The following is a 20,674-nucleotide window of genomic DNA, read 5'->3' on the forward strand; positions in this document are numbered from 1 at the left end:
AATCCCGTATTAATAGGTGGCATTACACATAACACCTATATAGCAGCAAAGCTAATACAGCTTGTGRTTAAAAATGTTTAAAAATAGCTAATAAATCAGATTATCTTGAGGTATTATTTCTTGCAAGTCAAAATGGAGAGCAAAAAATCAACCCTAATTTTTAGTTTATGTATACACTGAAAATAGCAACAACAATAAAAATAAGCTTTTTGTAGCAGACATATTCCATCTTCACTATTTTGCTACCTTTGGTAAATTACTGGGGCAGATCTTGAAGTTAAAAACCCATGTTTAGAAATAAGTGCACGCTTCACCCACTAAATATAGCAGCAGACTGTGTGCCCCTACGCAAAAACATTCTCGTAYCTAGTTTTAACTTTACATATAAAAATAACTTGGAGAAAATACAAAAAAACATTTTATTTTAACATGAAAATATCACAAAAATTAGTAAGCCTGAGATGTAGGGTTTTGGTGAAAAACAAGAGGCTTGTAGTGTTTTGGCTGCTGATAAAGATGCATGTATTGATAGCTGGGGTGAAAAGCAGAAGAATGCACTTATTTCTTCTGCATGTCAGTATCTTCAAACACAGTAAGCCACATGCACCCTTCTCTCCTTATGTAGACGCTGGTTCACCATGTTTAATTCCAGCGGAAGTGGATCTGACGTGGGCGGTCAGCCCCCTCCTTTACCAATGGCTTATGGAATTCACGTCCTGCACGAGAGTGGATATTTGCCCAACAAAACTCACAGTAATACTGCAGGCAAGTGACATTGGCACAAAAGAAAGGAGCAAACTTCCCACCGCACCGCGCACCCTGGCATTCGTCACACATCTGGTCATCCAACACGTATGGCTTTACCTCCACCTGTTGGARTGAAACAGGAACAATTACAGTTAATAACTATTTCTACTTGAAGTTGTATGAAGGCATTCACTTTTTTCTGGTTTTAGAAAGATCCCCAAAAATCCCCCTGAAGTCTGAAAACAGTCATATTAATGCCTTTGTATAACTGAGCCATTATTACTTGGTATCATTTCTCATCTACAGACTCATCCATACTGCAGAACACTTCAAGGCAGATCTTTGGAAGTACACTGTGTATGTAATAAACAGCCACATGAGAAACTTCCCCTAATTGATTCTGAGAGAATGTTCTTTGCTAGTAATATTATGGATGTATGTGTAGAAGAAAACCATCCAAAGGGTTTCCCAACTGGRTGTTAACATAACATCCAATTCTATACTGTTTAGCAAAAAACCCCTCAACATATGAGACTGTAACCTTTTAATGCAGAATTTTATTTTCAAATACAAGTGTCTCTGCATGTACTACATTTGTGTGCAAATTAAAAACACTTTCTGCATTCTGTAATGCAGATCTTTTAGCAATGCTGTTCACTGTAAATTCAACCCTGTTTTCATAATATGGTCAAATTTGKACCTACAAATTTTGGTAATCTATTACTTTCTCTTTTTGTGCCTCTGAGCYGTACAGGAATTTGTATACAATACATTTCTGAAAATATTTTTAAAATACCAAGTCTACAGACAGCTACAAAAACCTGTTTTACATAGCTTCTCTCTCCCAAACTCATCRGACTGCCAGAATGGAAAAGTGGCAGGAGTCCAGTGGTAAATATGCATTATGTCTTTGCATAACTGAACTGCTACAGTCTGCAATCAGACAGGAAGTACTTCATAATAAAACACAAAATGAGTTGGTTCAATCATTAACAAATGTATTTTGTCTTCCACATTTTTCTCACTACTGCAAGAGACTTTTTCCTTAGATACTAATACCTAAGAAGATCGCTACATATAACCATTGCCTGTATGCTCTATATTCAGACAGAAAATGTCTGAAATATTTAGAACTTTAAAATGATACTCTTTTTTCAGTGTTATCTCTGGAGGAAAAGATTTACACATACAGCTAATAGTCTTTGTGTTCTTAGCTTAAGAAGTAGAGGCCATCCTAGAAATGCCAAACACAGTATGGCTCTTCCAGTAATCTGTATTCAGTACRAGCTCTACTCCTTATTCCACTACAATGACCTGCCTTATCATCAATTACACTCAAACTTTCCAATAAACAGGTACTTTATGCAGTAGCTGTGTTTGTGGCTCAGAATTACTGAAAGCATGAAGCAGCATATATTTCAAGCTTCAGTGAACTAATGCACCAAGATCGGTACGAAGATGATTTCAAAAATATTAAAGCAACACTTTGGGGAACAGAAATATTACACAAAGTGGAWACAAACTGCTGGCATAGGAAAGTTAACACAATTTTAAGGAATTGTTTGGAGTTAAAACTCCAAAGAAATGTTTGGAGCTGAGCTTTCATATATGATAAAACAGTATGAGGAGTACTTTGCTGAAGAAAAACATGTTAGAGAAACTAAATATACCTATACATAAAAAGAAATGGAGAGAAGCTACGGAGAACTTAGTTAAGGAAAAAGTTAAGATCACAGACAATGTCAAGTAACACTAAGATTTCCAATTAAGGTAGAAAAAGGTATGTGCAAGAAAACACTTTAAATACTTTGAACTGAACTTCAGAAGGATAAACAGGTGAACTGCAAAATTTAGCAATGAAGAAAGACTTTTACACAGACAAAACTGGSTATGAAAAGAATGTGAAAGGACAGCAGACCTACAGAAACTGGATGTAACTGGTATAAAAAGGCTATGCTGAGGTAAAGGGTAGAACAGCCTCTGCCTCTAGGACTTCAGTGAAATATTTACTGTATTACCTGCCTGGCCAACATATAAAAACACCTCAGGTRAAGGCAGTACCCAAATCAGGACTATCTTCCTCATTTACAAAAAAAGGGGTTTAYAGATTCATACAGACTGCTTGCTCATCTACAAATCAGAGGTAATACTGATTTCAGAAGACTTTCAGAACCTGCAGAGGCATTAGTGCAAAAACTGCATAGAGGTAAAAAACTTTTTCCGTAAATAGCCTTTTTCATACTTTCATACTTTCATCTAAGATTCAAGGTGTTCCCTAAAATGATGCTCTTCTCTATGACTCCTCAGTAATGCAAATAACTGGGTGGTAATAAATACATGTAATTATATAAATAAGGACTGACCTTATGATTTAATTAAARAAGGTGATTAAAAAAAAACATAGATTAACCCCCCTCTCAGATAAACAAAGAAGTTCATAAAACCTCTCCATCATGAGACTTAAAGACAAATTTATTAAAATAGTTAAGTTTTGGCATTGCTGTATTTCGCCAGTGAAACACCTCAGGAGTAAGTACACCCTTTTTAAAATAAGAAAAAATAAGGATGCTAATAAAAATGTGGAAATTCCAAATTTAAGAGAATACTTGAATTAAAATAATAATTTTCAAGTATTATAAAAGCAACACTAAAGAAAGAACATAAATTGTATCTAAAAAGAAATTTTAAGAATTCAGATATTTAAAGAGAAAGCCTGCATCTTCCTACCCTTTCCCCCTCAAATTCTGCAACCCATGAACAGCTATTCCCAGATACTACTAACTACAGCTGGTGTGGGTCTTTTGCATTTGGTGTTTTTGGTTTTTTTTTGTAACTTGTGATTGAAGAAATCATTGAGTAGTGTTTTTATAAATCAACCCTCAGTCAATATAAGTCATATGCTATGCTTCTCAGATCTAGTATTTGGGATAGATTTTGCACTGGYTTTTCTTTCCCCCTGTCAAAGCTCCAAGAGGCCTGCAGCCCATCCCCCTTAAGAACTGCAGTGTTACATCACACACTAACAACCTACATCCTTTTCTCTGCAAACAGAAAGCATTGCCATTTCAGATGCCAGCTCGGCAAGCAAAGAGCCCTACAGATCGCTGGTGACCAATCATAAGAAACCCCAAAACAGCAAAACAACACATGCGGAAGTGCAGCCTTCAAAGTCAGGTTCATGGCCTCCTTCTCTTACAAGATGGCACCGCCAGTCTACCACATATCCCTGTACTGCCAAGGACACACTCCCATGGAAAGAGGAAGACTAAGATAATAWAAGTTCCCCATGGTTTGAAAGGTACAAGTTCATGTCTCCTACTTTTGAGGGAGACATTATGTGGATGGCACCCAACTGTCCACATCTCAGTTTKCAAGTCAGGTGACTTCACAGACAAATGCCCTTTAGACAGTTCCTGAAATACACTAAATAATATGAAATTCTGAAGCTAAACTACCCATATAGCATTGCTTTAGAAGAAATTCTGAATACCGGTCCTTACTCCCATTTTTCCAAGTACTCAAATGCAAGATGATTAACAATTTCATTTCCCCTAATACAGTCACCGTGTCAAGGCCATTTTTTCTTTACGTAACGATCCAAAAAGTAGAGTTTTAAGTCAATGACAGCTGCRAGTCACAAGGATAGCCATCCCATGACCAAAACATAGCCATCACATCTTAATGTGAAGCCTAGATCACTACCCACATCCACACCCACCCATCCTCTGGGAAGGACGATGTTTGGGGATTTCGGCTTATAAGGCAAGCAGAATTTTTGACACATATGTAAAGATGTATTACTCTGCCTATTTGAAAGGAGAGAARCACATGCTGCCTCCCTGAAGCAGACTCCTGTTAAATGTACTACTTTCTTTTTTTCCCGTGTCTTTGATCTGTGGAGGAGAGTGGACCTTGAACTACTTTACTTACTCAACCYTTCTTCCCATAAGACCTTAGTTGCCTTTTTTTTTAAGAACACCTATTAATGCCAGACTATCTCTGCAGCTCTTGACATCAAAACTAGTGACCCTTAAAACTGACRTAATTTAGATGCCAGTTTTATTTGCTACTTATACTTCTAATTAGGAGTTATAAAGTTCACTAGTCTTAAGTTAGTTTTACTTTTGCTAGGAATAAGCATCTGTAGCAAACAGAAATATGCAGTGGTAAGTACTAAGGAGGCTCTCAAACAGAACAAATAAGACATTTTGTGTTTTAAATGTTGAGTTTGAWCAACTTTCTGAGCACTGACAACTATGGCTGAAATTAAGGGCAGCTGTAAGTATCAAGCTAATGTGAAACCAATGAATACTAGAGTTTCTTATGAATGACAGAGGCATTATCACAGTATTTGGTTTCATTAGAACACAGGAGAGAAAGAGATTTTCAAGTTCTTCGCCCATACACAACAAAACCAGGAACTTCAGAATGGGAAGAACACATGGTTCAATGTATGCCAAAGGAAAAAACTGCTGCTCTGTGCAAAGGTTGTTAGCTTGGGGGCATTCATGGCATACTCCTGAAAGTAGTGGTGTTATGGGAATACTAAAAAAAAAGTATAGAAGCTGTATTGAAAGCCAATCACATGCAATGCTACCATACTCTGAGAAGTTTCTTTATAGGACRTAACTCTTCTAAAAAAATTTCTGTGTAACTTACTCGTTTATCAATATCGCCATGCTGAAGTTGAACAAACCGAGCACTGATGGCAGCAATGTAACTCTGCTGATTGGAAAAAGCAACACGTCCAGCACCTTTTGGGTATTTCAGCTCAGGGTCAGTGTCAATTCCTGCGTAACAAACTCCACCATAGAGACGGTCCATGATCATAGCCAATTCCACTARTAAGAAACAAAACAGTGTTTATTTAAACTGTTCTTACAGTACAAACTTAGTATGCTCAAGTCTAAAAATACTAGAAAATTTAATTATTAATTTTGCAACAGCTAATGGAACAGTAATAACAAGATTAATAAAATATAAGAGAAATAATATTAAATAAGCTATTAAATAYTCAGCAGACAGATCCTTCCCACAGTGGGTACATACATCCAAGGAACAATGGAACTGCAAGTTCTTGATAACCTGGAACTGGAATTCYAGGGCAGTTTTCTTCAGGGGATTACAGCAAAAGAGTTTTTGGGCAGGMATTGGAATGTAAGCTGTATAAAGTAAGATTCACATGCCACGAATTTTTTGGTGCATATTCTCTGGCTGTCCTAATGTTCTACGTCCTACTTGAATTTAAAGRTGTAGCTAGCATCTTTTCATCAGCCACACAGTGATTATCCCTACAGTGCTTCACTTACCATAGATACTCAAATCCAGAGAAACAAAAATTTCAAATCTTACAGAACAAGTACCTTGGCAATCTTCTGACTGCCAGATTATACTGAATTCAGCTGCAATTCATTGGGGTGGAAAGCTTTTTTTTTTTCAGAATTAGTATCCTCTATATTAGGAYATAGAGGTATCAGCAGTCCTTGATGTTCAATGGCTGTTAGAAGAGTTTCCTTAAGTTTTACTGCTTTTGTGAAGTCATTATTCTTATTTCACAATGCCATAARAGTTTCATTTTCACATACACAGGGCATTTGCGAGCTGAGCGTAAGAATGCATCCATTAAATTTATCACAGACATTCAGCACAGTAATATAGAGCACTGGACTCAACTTAAAGAAAAATTAATCTGCAGTTGGAACATACTGTGTTTATGCTCTTTTACAGAGCCTGCATGATAGTCAAAAGTAGAGTCTTAAGTAAAGAAAAAAAAAGCTTGAGCACTGCAGGTTAAAGATAGAAAATTTTAAGAACCTTCGTATCCCAAATTTGCACTATTGCTTCTTGGTTTTCTTACATCTTTCATCTGGAATTTCATCTTTCTCTAAGAATAAAATTCATTACAAACTATCAAAGACTAATGAAGTCCACAAGTAATTCTAATAAGAACGAGGATTTGAACCACTGTAGTTAACGCTTCTATTTCTAACATTTACTGCAACCTACTTACTAGAAAGCCACCTAAAACATTGTAAAAGGCTACTGCAGCCAATCTGAAAATGCAGACTGTCCAGGTTGTAGATCAACCACTCCACAGCTACAGAAACATTTATTTTTTTCCTTCACGCCTCTGGCAAGAGTCTAGAAAGAGTCCTGCAATGTCATGYAACTTTGTGTCATAAAGCTTGTGCTAGCTCTCTGAATTTCTTCCTTTTYTTCCTCTATGCCTACTTGTTCAAGTACTCCATCACTTGTGTTTGTGGGTRTAACCTGACAGCCACAGAAAAGTAGCTAATGCACAATGACAAGCAGGTACAAATATTGCGCCATGGAGCAGGGCAGAGATGACTCCACAGCATTGTTTTAAAACCAAACTCTTTGTTTTATGCCTTTTTTGATATAGTTTACACTAGTKTTGCTAATATAATCAAATTATTTTCTACAGCTATAGAGAAGCAACAGTTTCCAGTAAATCTCAATGATTAACTGTGCTTTATATCCGAAGCCAGAAGGTAGAGAAATTTGAGAATATATGAATAATGTACTGYGGTTGAAACTACCAAGACTGTCCAATTCTTGCATGTATATATCTACCCACACATAACTACGAAAAATTATGCATGGTACAAATTATTTCCAATAATTTCTTACTTTTCAAAATTGCCACAGATTCTACTTACCAGCTCTTAACGGTCTAGGGACTCCTCCAACAAATATTGTTTTCCGAGGATCAAGTGGCTGTGAACCATCCATCACGAAGTCACTATCACTTAGATTCCAGGGACGGATCTGAACCTATTAAATTGGGAAAGAAAATAGTATCCTACTTTAAGTTTCACTGCTAATATGGATAATTGTTCATCAGTCTACATAAATTGTCAGTCATAACGTCATTAGATTAGCATGTTTAGGTGCTTTTTTTTAATCCTATTAATTCAAAATACTACAATTTTAAAACAATCCAAGTGCTCCAGATGTTGAGCTCTGCCAACAGTAGTTTGCTTAYGATTTTTTTCATCTTCCTAATTTCCAGTGCTGCTTTAGACAGATGGCAGCTATAGCCTGCAGGCCGTTGACTGTGTACTTACTGGCTTGTCCTTGATAGTAGGGCTGGAAACACAGAGATAGAGCTTTCCATCTTCTTCAATGCAGGCGTCAATCAGAGCCTGAACAGAACTCTCTTCTTGGAACAGGAGGAATGCGTAACCTGGAAAAAAAACAAACCAATTGATATATTTTATCTTTATTTTACATAATCGTCTTTGCCAGTATTTTTCCATGCAAAAGTCAAACCAATTCCTTTATATTAGTCATCTCCTTTAACTAAGTACTACATTGCCATAATTAACCAAAGGTCCATCTGTAAAAACAATTGTCAGAAGAGACTTATAACCAAATAAAACCAAACATGTCTGCTCTACCATGTACTGGAAGTCTAGGCTAAGCATCATTCATTGGCTGCAATGGACATTATACAATGAAAATCCGACTTGGCACAAACAACTAATCTCTATTCTAGAGATTAGATCAAAGTATTTTATTACATAAGTGACCCAGCAAACCTYTCAAACCTACAAAAACAGGAATTAAAATGCTTATTTAATGCTACATAAAAGCAAACAGTCAGACAAGCAAAGAATCTGACACATGATTTTCACAGTTACAGTACGAGATACACTCAATTTGTTACTTTACAAATACCCAACAGCACAATTAGGGTTGTATCCTAAAACAAACGTAAAASGCACCATAAATCACATTTCTTTCTGAGATTACTACGAAGTTTAGACTTTTCACACAAAGTTATACTTTACTACTTTGATGGAGAAGTAAATGCTGAAGCAGCTGCTCTAGAGTGAGCTTGGGAAAAGGTGACGTGCRTTAACGAGCCTTTTGGAATTGTTGCTGTATTTCTGAGAGAAGCTAGTGAACCACCAGCCATTCYCATTGCAAACAGACACTGTAGGTCACTGAGGTAAAACGTGGTAGGGTGTATCCTGAAGACCATTAAAGAATCAGTGAAGTAACAACCTAAGATTTGAGAAGGATGGTTAAGTGCCTCCACGTTCCTCCATACCTCCTCTATGTCTGCWTTATTAATATGCACTATTAATATGCTTAACTGCAGCAGCTTGCAAAGAGACAAAAAATTCAAGTACAAGAACTCAATGAGGAGTGGCAAAGATTACTACAGATTTCACAGAATACTCTGAGTTGGACAGGATACAGAAAGATCACTGAATCCATCTCTTAAATGAATGGCCCATGCAGGGWTTGAATCCACAACTTGGATTGTTATTAGCACCATGCTCTAACCAACGGAGCACATCTCAGGGTCACTTCATACTCCTGACATTGTAAGGAAAGCAATAGCAAAACCATGGTAGTACTGCCTTCTCAACCTCATCTGAAAAACACGTCCTCCTATCTGGGTTTATCCCACTTAATTAAAAGCCTCAGAAAGCCTTGTGTCATGAGCTCAGCTGCACTACTACTCTTCTGAAGACATCATAGGGCATAACTTGTACCACCAAACTGGTCTGTCTGTAGTTTTGCTCCACAGCTCCAGACCTTCAGTGATTTACAATGCAATTTATCTTGCTCCCTAAGTCTAGCCTGGGTGAAAATAAACAGTCATTTTATTTAAGAAAACCAGCCTGAGAAGATAATTTTCTCAGGTCCCCACATACAGGCTGGACTTATGGGTCAAGGTCAATGGTATGAGGGTCAACAAGGCCAAGTGCTGGGTCCTGCACTTGGGACACAAGCCCAGGCAGTGCTACAGGYTGGGGGAAGAGTGGCTGGAAAGATSCCCATCAGAAAAGGACCTGRGGGTGCTGTTTGACAGTGACTGAACACAAACCAGTGTGTGCTGAGGCCAATGGTACCTGGCCYRTATCAGCAATAGTGTGGCCAGCAGGACCAGAACAGTGATTGTCCCCCTGTWCTGGGCACTGGTGAGGCTACACCTCTAATCTGTGTTTGGTTCTGGGCATCACTGCAGGAAAGACAGTGAGGTGCTAGAGCATGTACAGCAAAGGGCAGTGGAGTCAGGAAGGGCCTGGAGCACAAGTTCTCCAAGGAGCTGCTGGAGGTCTTTAACCTGGAGAAAAGGAGGCTCAGGGGAGACCTTAYTGCTCTCTACAAMTCCCTGAAAGGAGACTGTAGTGAGGCAGGGGGAATTGTCTTTTCTCCGAGGTAATGAATAATAGGACAAGAGGAAACACCMTCAAGWAGTGCCAGGGGAAGTTTAGACTGGGCATTATGAAGAATTTCTTCACTGAAAGAGTAGAYAAGCACTGGAACAGGCTGCCCAGGGAAGTGATGGAACTGTTGCTAGGAGTGTTCAAAATACATGCACATGTGGCGTTTAGGCACATGGTTTAGTGGTGGACCAGGCAAGGTTACATTAATGGTTAGACTCAATGATCTTGGAGSTATTTTCCTACCTTAATGGTTTTATAGCCATGTACAGAAACAGACAATCCCTTCCAGAGAAACTAGACATGCACAGTCTGCATACAAACCATACAAACTTTCCATCACTTGCCCTGRACCAGGGCACAAATCAATTAGACATTGGCCATAGACTTCTCCAAAGAATACCAGTTACACAGGCAACCAACCTACACACGTTAGGAAATTACACTCCTATCTCTAGTATTTCATTTAGACATCATAAATTAGGACTATTCTTGTTACTACAGCTACCCCATGCCAACAACTGCATGGCACAAATGTCATTCTTACCTGTTTCTGCTTTCTTAAGATATGTTTTTATTAGATTTTTTTCACCTCAACATCCATAACTCATGAACTATTGTAGATGTTTCATGTCTGCAAAGCCAGTGCAGCAGTAGAAGCCACATGCATAAATATGATGAAGTGCCTAACCACTCTTTTTGTGAACTACAATTAGCACACATGATAGAAAGTACATGTCACAGTGAAACTGGTTGGGGAGGTAAGGCTGAATAGCATGAGGTGTTCTCTTCTACTGCAAGACAGCTTAACTTCCCACTTTGTTTTTTTGGGGGTAACACATTGGCCATTTACCTTGAACAGCCTCACACCCAACAGCAATACAAGCCTGTTGACAATGATAAAGCAAAGCTAYTCTAATAGTTCATTTGAAAGAGGCTGCTTCATGGCTTTGGATCATCACCAACAGTACACCAACAGTAGCAGGTCATGTTCAGGTATCAAATACCAAGAAACAAAGGTTCTATGTTTTACACATTTCACAAGGTGTAAAGTATTAGGTGAATGAGTTTTATAAAAATCTGTTTTTCGTGTGAGAATTTATACTCTCTGTGGGAGTCAAGATTGAGGTAATCCCTGTTAGTGTTTACCATTTGGCTAACTTCCTCTGCATAACACTGAAACTATTACCAATACTCCTATTTTCAAAGGTAATCAGTGTAGGTGACTTCCTCATACTCAGGAAATAACCTCAAATAATGGCCAAATCTTTCTGGAGGCTTTAGAGCTACAGTTCCTGTTTATTAAAGATACTGTACTGGTTAGTGTCATAAGCTGACATCTCTCTTAATAAAACAAGACCAAGAAATTATACATTTTTTTTAATATACATGGTGAGCACCGGAAGAAAGATCATCAGGTAAATTTGAAAGACCTAACTTCTTGAAGAGTCCTACCAAATTAAACATTTTCATCTTTTGGTATTCATTATATAAAGGACAAATTCAAAGCAAAGCATTCTAGACTAAATTCATGCTAACATGATTTTCTAAGCAAGGAAAATGATTCTTTATTTCACAGTAATATGGAAGTTTATCAGCATGAGAAAAGATGCTTCTCATTATGCATATTCTTTGCAGAAATCAGAAAGCAGCTTATAGTTCTATCAACCTCCATTTAATTCCTGTCACTGGTGGCTTAGAGGAGGAGTCAAGAAAATTAGTGCAAGCCAGCATGGCACCACCCATGTAGTGACATGCCAATCACTGCAGTGGCATTTTGTGTTGGGGCTGRTTCCTCTACTGTCCTGACAGACTCCGCACAGAGGACACTAAAAGGCCTCAGTATAGTGCAATTCTTGCCCAGAGAATGCTGCACTTTAATTTAAATCAGAAATAATCAGTCCAATCTGCAGGTTAATACAGACAACAGATCTACATATGATGATCGGAATAGTTCTAATCTGWGAAGAACATGTTCCTATTCCCCCTTGAAGAGACCTCATCATCACATTATTTAAATCCTTATAACCCATCTCTTAGTTTTCCATTCAGTCATCTTTGATGAAGAATTGACTTCCAAAACACACCTGAAGTAAAAGAATGTGCTGCTGCACTACACTGGTGAGACCTGCCCATCTAATCTTTTAGACACCCTCCATTTGGGTAAATGAATCAAGCTCAATGTGCTTATGTCACAGTGACCGGAACTGCCCTCTATACTTCACTGGCTGTACTGRCCAGGTTCACATCAATTAAAGAAAGCTTAGACACTAATCACACATGAAGACACCTACAGTTACTTGCCTGAGCCCCGAGTCTGATCCTATCCTGTGTGATCAAATTAGCTGGTAACAAGTTCAACACAACTTGTATGGACTTGGGGTTTTGCTTCTTAAACTAGAACCAGAAYATTTCCAACCTAGCTTTTTCAATCAGCTCTGAGTTAGTAATTGGGAACCTTGAAAAAAGAAGCTACTGTACAACTSTTGTGATACAGGGCAGCAGAAACAACCAATTAGAAAAGGCTGGGGACACTRTTCTGTTTAAATCAGATTATCCTCTGAGAGAGACTATAGATAGTACAGAGGACACAAACATATGGACATATTTTGAAAGACATTTTTTACATTTCCATATCCTCATAGTACCATGTCTTTGAGAGCCTAATTATCACAAGGAATCCTCAACCCAGCAAGTTACTTTAGACATGTGCACTGTTACAAAAATAAGCTTATTTGCCAACTACATAATAACATGAGTTATGATAAACAGTGGCAAGTCAGAGAGGAAGGAATTCTACATTACAGTTGGCAGATCACTGTTACAGACTTTGTACTTTGAGCTCAACAGAGGTTTTTTTTTTTCCAGAACAGAGCTTCCTTGTAGATCAGTGTGAAGCTGTAAAAATTCCTGTTATGTTTGGGTCTAATTTTGTGGTGAACCAACACAAAATGTAATTAGTTAAGAACAAGCAGTTGGTGTTTCTCAGGAGGCAGCCAGCCTTCATKGATCAAGACACTTTTTGAGTTTCTTTCAGCAAGGAAACACTTATTATGAACTTGGCCTTCCCTCAGGACCTTCCGTAAGCAGAGAACCTGGAAAGAAGGATAGCCTGGAAAAGTGAACCGCAGTAAAAAAACACAGGCTGCATCTCTTCACCACAGAGAAKTCTTACATGAATCAGTCCAGAATGAGTATAATTCTGAGATGTCTTTGGAAAGCAATACTAAGGCAAATCTCTAATGAGACTGAACAAAGAAAAATACAGACACTGAATTGATTTCACGCAGAGTGACAACTTAGAAAAAGGAGATTGAAAATAATAAAAAGCATTAATTCCCTGAGGTAATGTATTTCTCAACTGGCAATTACTGACTGATCTCAAAGTTTTATTTTGCCTATCCTTAGCCATTTCAGGCATCTTATTAATATTTGTCTACATGGTTCTTGTCTGTCCATGCAAGTAATACTAATGAGAGACAATTTTTTAGGAAATTCTTCTACAAAATAATCATGGGTCATATGTATTGTATTGAAAAAATCAGATATATACACAGTARCAGTCAGTAGTTGTATGTTTTCAGAGTATTTACAAAGAGAAATCTACACTGTATTTTAAATGTGTTAGGCTACACATAAAAAATACTGAATAATGCAGCAAACCAAAAATTAGGATGAAGTGTTAAGATTGAAGAATAGTAAATGYTATTAAATTTCAAATAAGGATCAGYTAATCATGAGAAATCAACTTAGCACTTAGGTTGCAAATGTTTCCTGAATTAATTAGATTAACAAACTGAAGTTCTTCTATTTGTATTCTCTGACTTTAAGAAGCTCTGCTTCCAAAATAGTTTGGTTCTTTTTCTTACTATGGTAATTATAAATAACCCAACTGTATCAAAAAGCTTTATCAAATAAGAAAGTCTGGAAATACATCCTTAAGATGTTCAGATGCTGAGATAGGACTATCTCCTTGGAAACAAATGCCAGAATCCATCCTTTTCAGGTGAGAATATATTATATCYTCTGTCTTCTATATATTCAGCACACACTCTGTGAGATGCATCTTCTTCAAAGAGTTCCTTGGGAATATCTCTTGGTAATTTATGAAGAGAGATGCACTCTTTAAGATAATCAAATTTAACTTGACAGTAGCTTCGTGTGTCAGGCTGACAATCAAAAAAGCCAAAGTCTCTTTGTTTGTCTTAGAATTTCCATGTAGCATTCATAAATGCTATTCAAATGCTTTCAATTCCATTTCCCACTCTTTAGAGGGCCCATCGGGGACAATAATCTTGTCTTTTCCCCAGCACAGATGCACAGATAAATAAAGAATCAGTTTACAAAAGAGCTATACCTACATTTGTCATTTTCACAGAAGGAATGAATTGCTGCATTCTCTATGAAATCAGTAATATCTGCTTTGCTTTCATATCTTGATCAGACTTTGCATTTATCTTATATGTAACAATACGTGATTGTCCATGTCCAGATATATCCTATACAACTTAACTACTTAATCTACAGAAGGATTTTTTCTACACTTTGTAAGTAATGTAAAAAAATCTAATCTAACAGCAACACCAGAAAAAGTTAAAAAAACCCAACCAATACTTAATCTTTTATCAAAAAWAGTTAGTGCTTCAATAGAAAGCTCACATCCTAAAAGTGAAAGATGCATAGTATTTGATTATGTTGACYGGATAACCAAATGCATCCTTCTGCATCCTGCCTTTAACTTCTTAGGAGAGATTTATCTGAGATTTAGTTTTAAAATATCTGACATATTCAGTTTTGGAAACCAGACAGAAATGCAAACGCAGAACTGATCATCAATGACACATGCAACTACACAGTGTGGACCTGAACAGGCACAGTAACAAACAATAGGTGTTAGACCCAGAATGTAAAGGAACCATATCTGAGTCTGCACTGAAAACAACAGATTTAACTGTTCACAGGAACTGTAAATTATACCCTTTAGAAAATGATGAGACAGTTTCCCAGAGCAAGATTTGCACTCAGTGACAGGTCAAAACCTTYCAACTCTCTTACCTTTTGGTGGAAAATACGACTTGCTCTCTGCTTTGTGAGGCCAATCTACCACCAAGGGCCCAAATCGTCTGAAGCTGGCAGTAATTTCATCTAAAACCAGGTACARTAGTTACAATTAAAATAAATTACATAAACTCAATGAAAAAGTACTATCAAGCAAAGACCTTTGTTTCTAGCAAAGGTTGACATTTCAWGGCAAAAAAAATCATAAAAATTAACAAGTTTCAGAAAAAAAAGCTTAAATAGACACATTTTCTGAAGTGTTAATATTTACACAATGTATTTCTGGTGATTTTAATCTTAGATTCGATTTTTATTACTTAAAACCAGCAGCATTTCAGAAGCATCTGGGCAACTAAAGCCATTCATAAAACTGGTGTGGCACTTCCCTAAATTCAAATCAGACTCTGGTTTGAATGCAATTAAATCCATTTACTGTTCAGTGCTGTACTGTTCAGAGTTTTGTAAGTAAATATTTATATACCAAGAAACACCACAATTAACATGCTAGCAGTCCAGCACACACTATGCACGTTTCAGAGACAGAATTTTTAAATTGTCTATTTAGAGGTGCTTCTAACCATAAATAATCCTCTTGCAAGATCTGCCATGCCCCTTGCACAACTCTGATGTCTTTCTATCCCAGCCACACCTACATGTCTGACTGGAAAAGCCTTGGTCATGAGGAAAAAAATAAACTACATAAAAGCAGCAACTCAAACACAAATACACTCAATTTCTTTCAATCACATCCTGCCATCAGCATGTAAACAGACAGGAAAGAAATAAATGTATTTCAACGTGTTTATGTTTAGCATTTGTATTACAGGCAACTGTGCTGAAATGTATTAAAACAAATCCCTTAGTGTRTTGTAGGAGAGCACCTCAATGAAAATGGAACCAAAATCTGGTCTTTCCATGTCTGAAAGTTAATTAAACACAGYGAGCTTATTTGGTTTGCATGTTATTCTAGGATTACAAAGAACCTCCTAAAGGGACTTCTGTTTACATTAGAAAGTTAACACGCAATTTACATTTATCTGCACAGGAGAAACCTCATATTAAACAGCACAATTACTCCAAATCAGCACTGTTGTACAAAGCAATTTAATTGTTAAGCATCGCTTAACAATCAGAGTTTCTGTGGTACAGTCTCTGTTCAATGTATCAAGAGTGCTCAGCCACTTGACCTTGCTCTGCCTAAGTTTCTCTATTTCTCTACAGAAATAACATTAACCTTTCTATACCACTGCTGAGGTCTTCAGGTAATAGTAAAATAGAATATTAAATTAGTTTATGAATACAAGTTTTCTATGAATACAGAATAAAGCAGGCACAGAGGAGGGCTAAGATGTTATCTGAAAAGAATATGCAAGATAAACAGGAGCACACACTCTAGACATTACATGCAACTCTGTAATCTGCAAGTGCAGGATCAGAAACAACTGCACCATCCCAAAACCAAAAGAGATGATATTAAGCTCAACACACCCAGCAACTTGCATAAAGAACATACAGTTATAGACTTTTTCACCACAACATTATTTTGCTGAATGGATTATTTTTAGTACTTCAGACAGGTTTTTCATGGCCTCTCTTTTTCTCTCCCTCCAAGTCTGCTTAGTTTTCAGGCATCTCACCTTCATCAATATCTGGTGGAAGACCTCCAACAAACACTTTCCGAGAAAAACGCTCAATTCGTTCTCCATTTTGATGAGCTGAATAGCAAGTAGGGGAATTCAAGACTCCAACTTGATCACTATGACCATCATCCAGCAAACCATCATCTATTGGGAAGAGGGAAGAACGGCCTTAAAAAGAAAAGATAATAATGTACATTAAAATAATTTTGTGGCAGTACATGGTTATGCAATTTTAGGGAACGGGGGAATAGCAGTCTGGAAAATTAAAATGAAAATACCAAGATATTAGAAAGGTTGGCATTAGTTAAAAGAAAAATTAAGAGAATGAAAAAAATGTATTAAACTTCAAAATAAAATTTCAAGATTGCAAGCTGACATCACTCTAATGCTTCATACTACATTATATGGTAGCTGCTCAGTTTCCTACTGCATCCAGTAGGAAAGTGGTGATCTTGTTTTAAATAAAGGGATTGATTTATGAAGAGAGAATATTATGTGTTGCTTAAATGAGTTTCGTTAGTCTGCCTTTGGTTTAGCCTCAAGTTAAACTGATAACTTCCTCCATCTGAATGACTACTTCATATCTAAAACCCTTGAATTTTAATTGAACAGGGAAACAGAAACATCACGGTCACAAGTTTCAAACAGGTATGTCTTCAAGAGGTATCTGATGCTGATAACATAAGAACAAGRTCTTATTTCTAAGAAAGTAAAAGAGAATTTTAATAAATGTGCAAATTGTAACACTTGAAAAATTGAGTCATACTGCTGATTTATCCTTCTCATTCTCAGTGTACTGCAAACTTGGAGGGAAGCCTAGTAGTGGTTTCTAACATGTAGTAATGTGCAGTGAGTTATTGTTACCCTGAGAAGCAAGTGTAAAATCTGAGAAGTTCACAGGATGACTTTGCAAATCAATCTGACCCAGACAGAAATTAAAAGGGCAGAGGGAARTGAAAATATGGTAGTTCTGTCTCATGTATTTCTTCCCTATTTCCTATTYACAGATTTTACAGARCTCCAAATGAAAGAAAATTCAGAAGGCCAGRATATTCATCTTGGCATACGCAATATTTCATTGCTTTAGGTCAGCAACACTAAGATTAATGACAGTTTCAAATTCAGAAGTCAGTCTTTTAACTGCAAAAAGCTCCAARAGAAAGAATTCGTGAAGCAAAACAGATAGTCCACATCACCATTTCTTCTGAAATACCATTTTCCTGTTTGCCACTCATTTAAAAAATAACTAATTAATTCAACCTCTTTCCCAAAAGAAGCAAGAAAACCAAACCAAATCACAAGCTAGCCCACTGTTGGGAAGCAAGCTAGTTTTACATCTTAAATAGCCAACTTCTTCCAGATTCACCCACTGAAAACCCATAGGCCAGACCAGTAGGTCCCTGACAGCTGAGTCTGCAGTACCTTGACTGTGTGCAATACTGCAGGCTTTAATTCTCCCCACAAAGGGGAACATTGCCAGAAAAGCCTGGTAGGAACACCAGCAGATCCAGTGCTGACCTGCTGGGGGTGAGAGCAGTAGGAAAGCCCTTAATTTCCAGAAGACCACCTGAAGAACAGGTGCTTGAAAGACAAGACTGGAGAATAGGCAACAAATATCATAATCTGTGTTATGGTAAGGCCTTATTGACCCTGATATGGTATCTCAACAAAAACACTGAATGAAAGCACAGGACCATATAAAACAACAAAATATCAAATATCATGAGGAGCACAAAATCAAAAGCAGGACTGCATGACCAGGTAACAAAGACTGTTAACTACATCATTTTTATGGTGGCATATCTGTGTCTTCAGCAGGCATTTGATGGAGAGGAGTACAGCAAATGCAGAAAGCTGTAGTAGGCTCCTCCTTTCCATTAGGATTGGTGATAGGCACGTTTGAGAATAACTAGTGGCRAGCAAGAGATGCCTGCAATGGTAAGGACACATTCAACAGGTCTGTAACACATCAGCAGAGTGCCTCAGAAAGTGGAAGCATGCAGCTGGTGCTCAATGGGGCAGAAAGGTGAGCAAGCAAGGGAGACACAAAGCTAACATGGCTGGCAGGCAAGCAGATTCTTCTTCAATATCAATGATTCAGGCCTAAGAGGAGCAAGCTTGAATCTGTGGAGATTGTWGCAGCTGCATAATGTGTATATGAATTTTAGTTATGAAGACAAGAATGACTCAATCTTAAAGATATGAACAAGTGGTAAGATTTGGTTGCACAACCACAAAAGGGGGATACAATGTATTTCTGAATTACTAATGTGAATGATGGAAAAGATGGAGCTGTTACCATAATGACAGTGACAGGAAGAAGTGCATAATGGAAGAAATAAGCYATATTGCAGGAACCTGCAAAATGTAAATTTTAAGACTTTCCACTAAAATAGGAGAGTTATTCCCAATACCCTAAATCTAAAATGACTGTAATTTAGCTCAGYTTATAAGAAGTGCTTCTTAGACAATTCCAAACTTACCATATAGACAAGTATATAACAAGGAAGATAGAGTAATCTTCAGAATAATTTATTTTTACCCACAGACCCTTGTTAAAATCTGAGAAGAATGAGAAATGTTCTTTACAAATAAAACCAGCAGAACATCTTCGGAAGTGATATCAGAGAGCTTGATTTTATTTTAATGTGGGTAAAGTTYTGCCAAATCACTGTAGCTCCTCTGAGAGCTAAGATGACATGGAGGACAATGGATCAACACTTTCAGAGTGACATGGTTTATATGACTCCTAATAAWTTCTTCTCCGTCCTCTTCACTTCTAAATGTCTCAGATAAAAAAGCAAAACAGTAATTTGCTTTTACATTTCTCCTGATGACTATGAATAAAAAGGGTAAGCCCTTCTAAACACTTCTTTCTTTTTAAGACAGTAAAAAACTAAACAGAATCTGACAGGAATTGTCAAAAGGACTGTACTTTTACATCCACTGGGCCATGACCTACAACACCATACCTCTCTAGACTATGSCTCCCTAACAATCAGTTATGAACCAGAGTAGAGATCAAGACCAACACATGAACTGATGTGTATGTGGTGAATACCAGAAGCTACCAAGGATCTCGGTGTTTTCTTTCTACATGTTTTACAYGGTCTTTATAACAACTTCAGGTCACATCCTCGTATAGTTACAACAGTACAGCTTTTTCAAGGTTAAGTGAGCACTTATTGGCTTATATTATTAAGATGCTTTTACTATTTCTAAGAGCAGTCTACTGGAGTTCTTGCTAAGTTTATGAAAGGCTTTTAGTTTTTACTGTGTACACTACCACTTCTACAGAAGCAAAAGGAGATGAATTAGAAGGACAACTAGCAAACTGTGTATTTTAAAGGGGGCAATGACTGTAGGCAATAGCCACTAGCATAAACTAAATTACGATTAGAACTGCAGTTTTTAACTGATTAAAGGATTTGCAATTCAAACTCTAAGGGATCAATGATCACAACAATCCAGACTGTACTCTTCCTTCCCTTACACCCTCCATCTTCCCCAAACTAMGACAACATGCAGAGAAGCAATTATAATCAACAATCTGGATTAATTAATCATAATGATCAGTAACAGATCAGAATTAATTGAACTGTAACAAACATAAGTGAATTACCTCGTCTTCGCCCATAACTCCTYGCTGCATGCAAACAAAGGACAAATTGTAAAATGTCAAATAACTGTATCATGCCCACATACTAAAATATTTAAGATACAAAGAACCATGTGGGTAAGAAGTAAGTAAAAATCTGCATCTGTACTTGGTACTGATAATTGTAGATGAGAATGAATTAAACTYTCACATAAATACAACATTATTTTACTATTAAATTGGCATAAGCACCAGCTGTAAARAACATTCTTTCAAATATTTCAACGTCTTTAAACTTGATCTTCATATTAATTATGAATGAATTAATTAYGGGAACTTTGCAATTCATCCTCAAAACGTGATTTGCATCTTATACAAGTGCCTAAATAACACACAYAGGGTATAGAATTTGTAAAAAGGCAAATATT

The 20,674-nt window shown here is 37.1% G+C and overlaps 1 protein-coding gene across 4 annotated transcripts in view; it reads right to left on the reverse strand.

Annotated features, from left to right (window-relative positions):
- Nucleotides 1–20,674, reverse strand: part of CPEB2 (cytoplasmic polyadenylation element binding protein 2) — a 52,918-nt gene that overhangs the window by 3,098 nt on the left and 29,146 nt on the right. For 3 of the 4 annotated variants that reach the window (XM_057374444.1, XM_057374446.1, XM_057374447.1), the window contains 7 exons: nucleotides 20,271–20,294; nucleotides 16,646–16,816; nucleotides 15,006–15,095; nucleotides 7,836–7,954; nucleotides 7,428–7,542; nucleotides 5,407–5,588; nucleotides 1–870 (listed from right to left, as the gene is read on the reverse strand). The exon at nucleotides 1–870 is cut by the window's left edge and continues 3,098 nt beyond it. In XM_057374444.1, coding sequence (XP_057230427.1) covers nucleotides 643–870; nucleotides 5,407–5,588; nucleotides 7,428–7,542; nucleotides 7,836–7,954; nucleotides 15,006–15,095; nucleotides 16,646–16,816; nucleotides 20,271–20,294 — 929 coding nt within the window. In that variant the 3' untranslated portion in view covers nucleotides 1–642. The remainder of the gene's footprint in view (nucleotides 871–5,406; nucleotides 5,589–7,427; nucleotides 7,543–7,835; nucleotides 7,955–15,005; nucleotides 15,096–16,645; nucleotides 16,817–20,270; nucleotides 20,295–20,674) is intronic. The other variant, XM_057374445.1, reaches the window with a different exon arrangement.

Source organism: Malurus melanocephalus, unplaced genomic scaffold (genome assembly GCF_030028575.1).
Source record: "Malurus melanocephalus ecotype Western Australia unplaced genomic scaffold, MMel_1.1 scaffold_225, whole genome shotgun sequence".
Taxonomy (NCBI): domain Eukaryota; kingdom Metazoa; phylum Chordata; class Aves; order Passeriformes; family Maluridae; genus Malurus; species Malurus melanocephalus.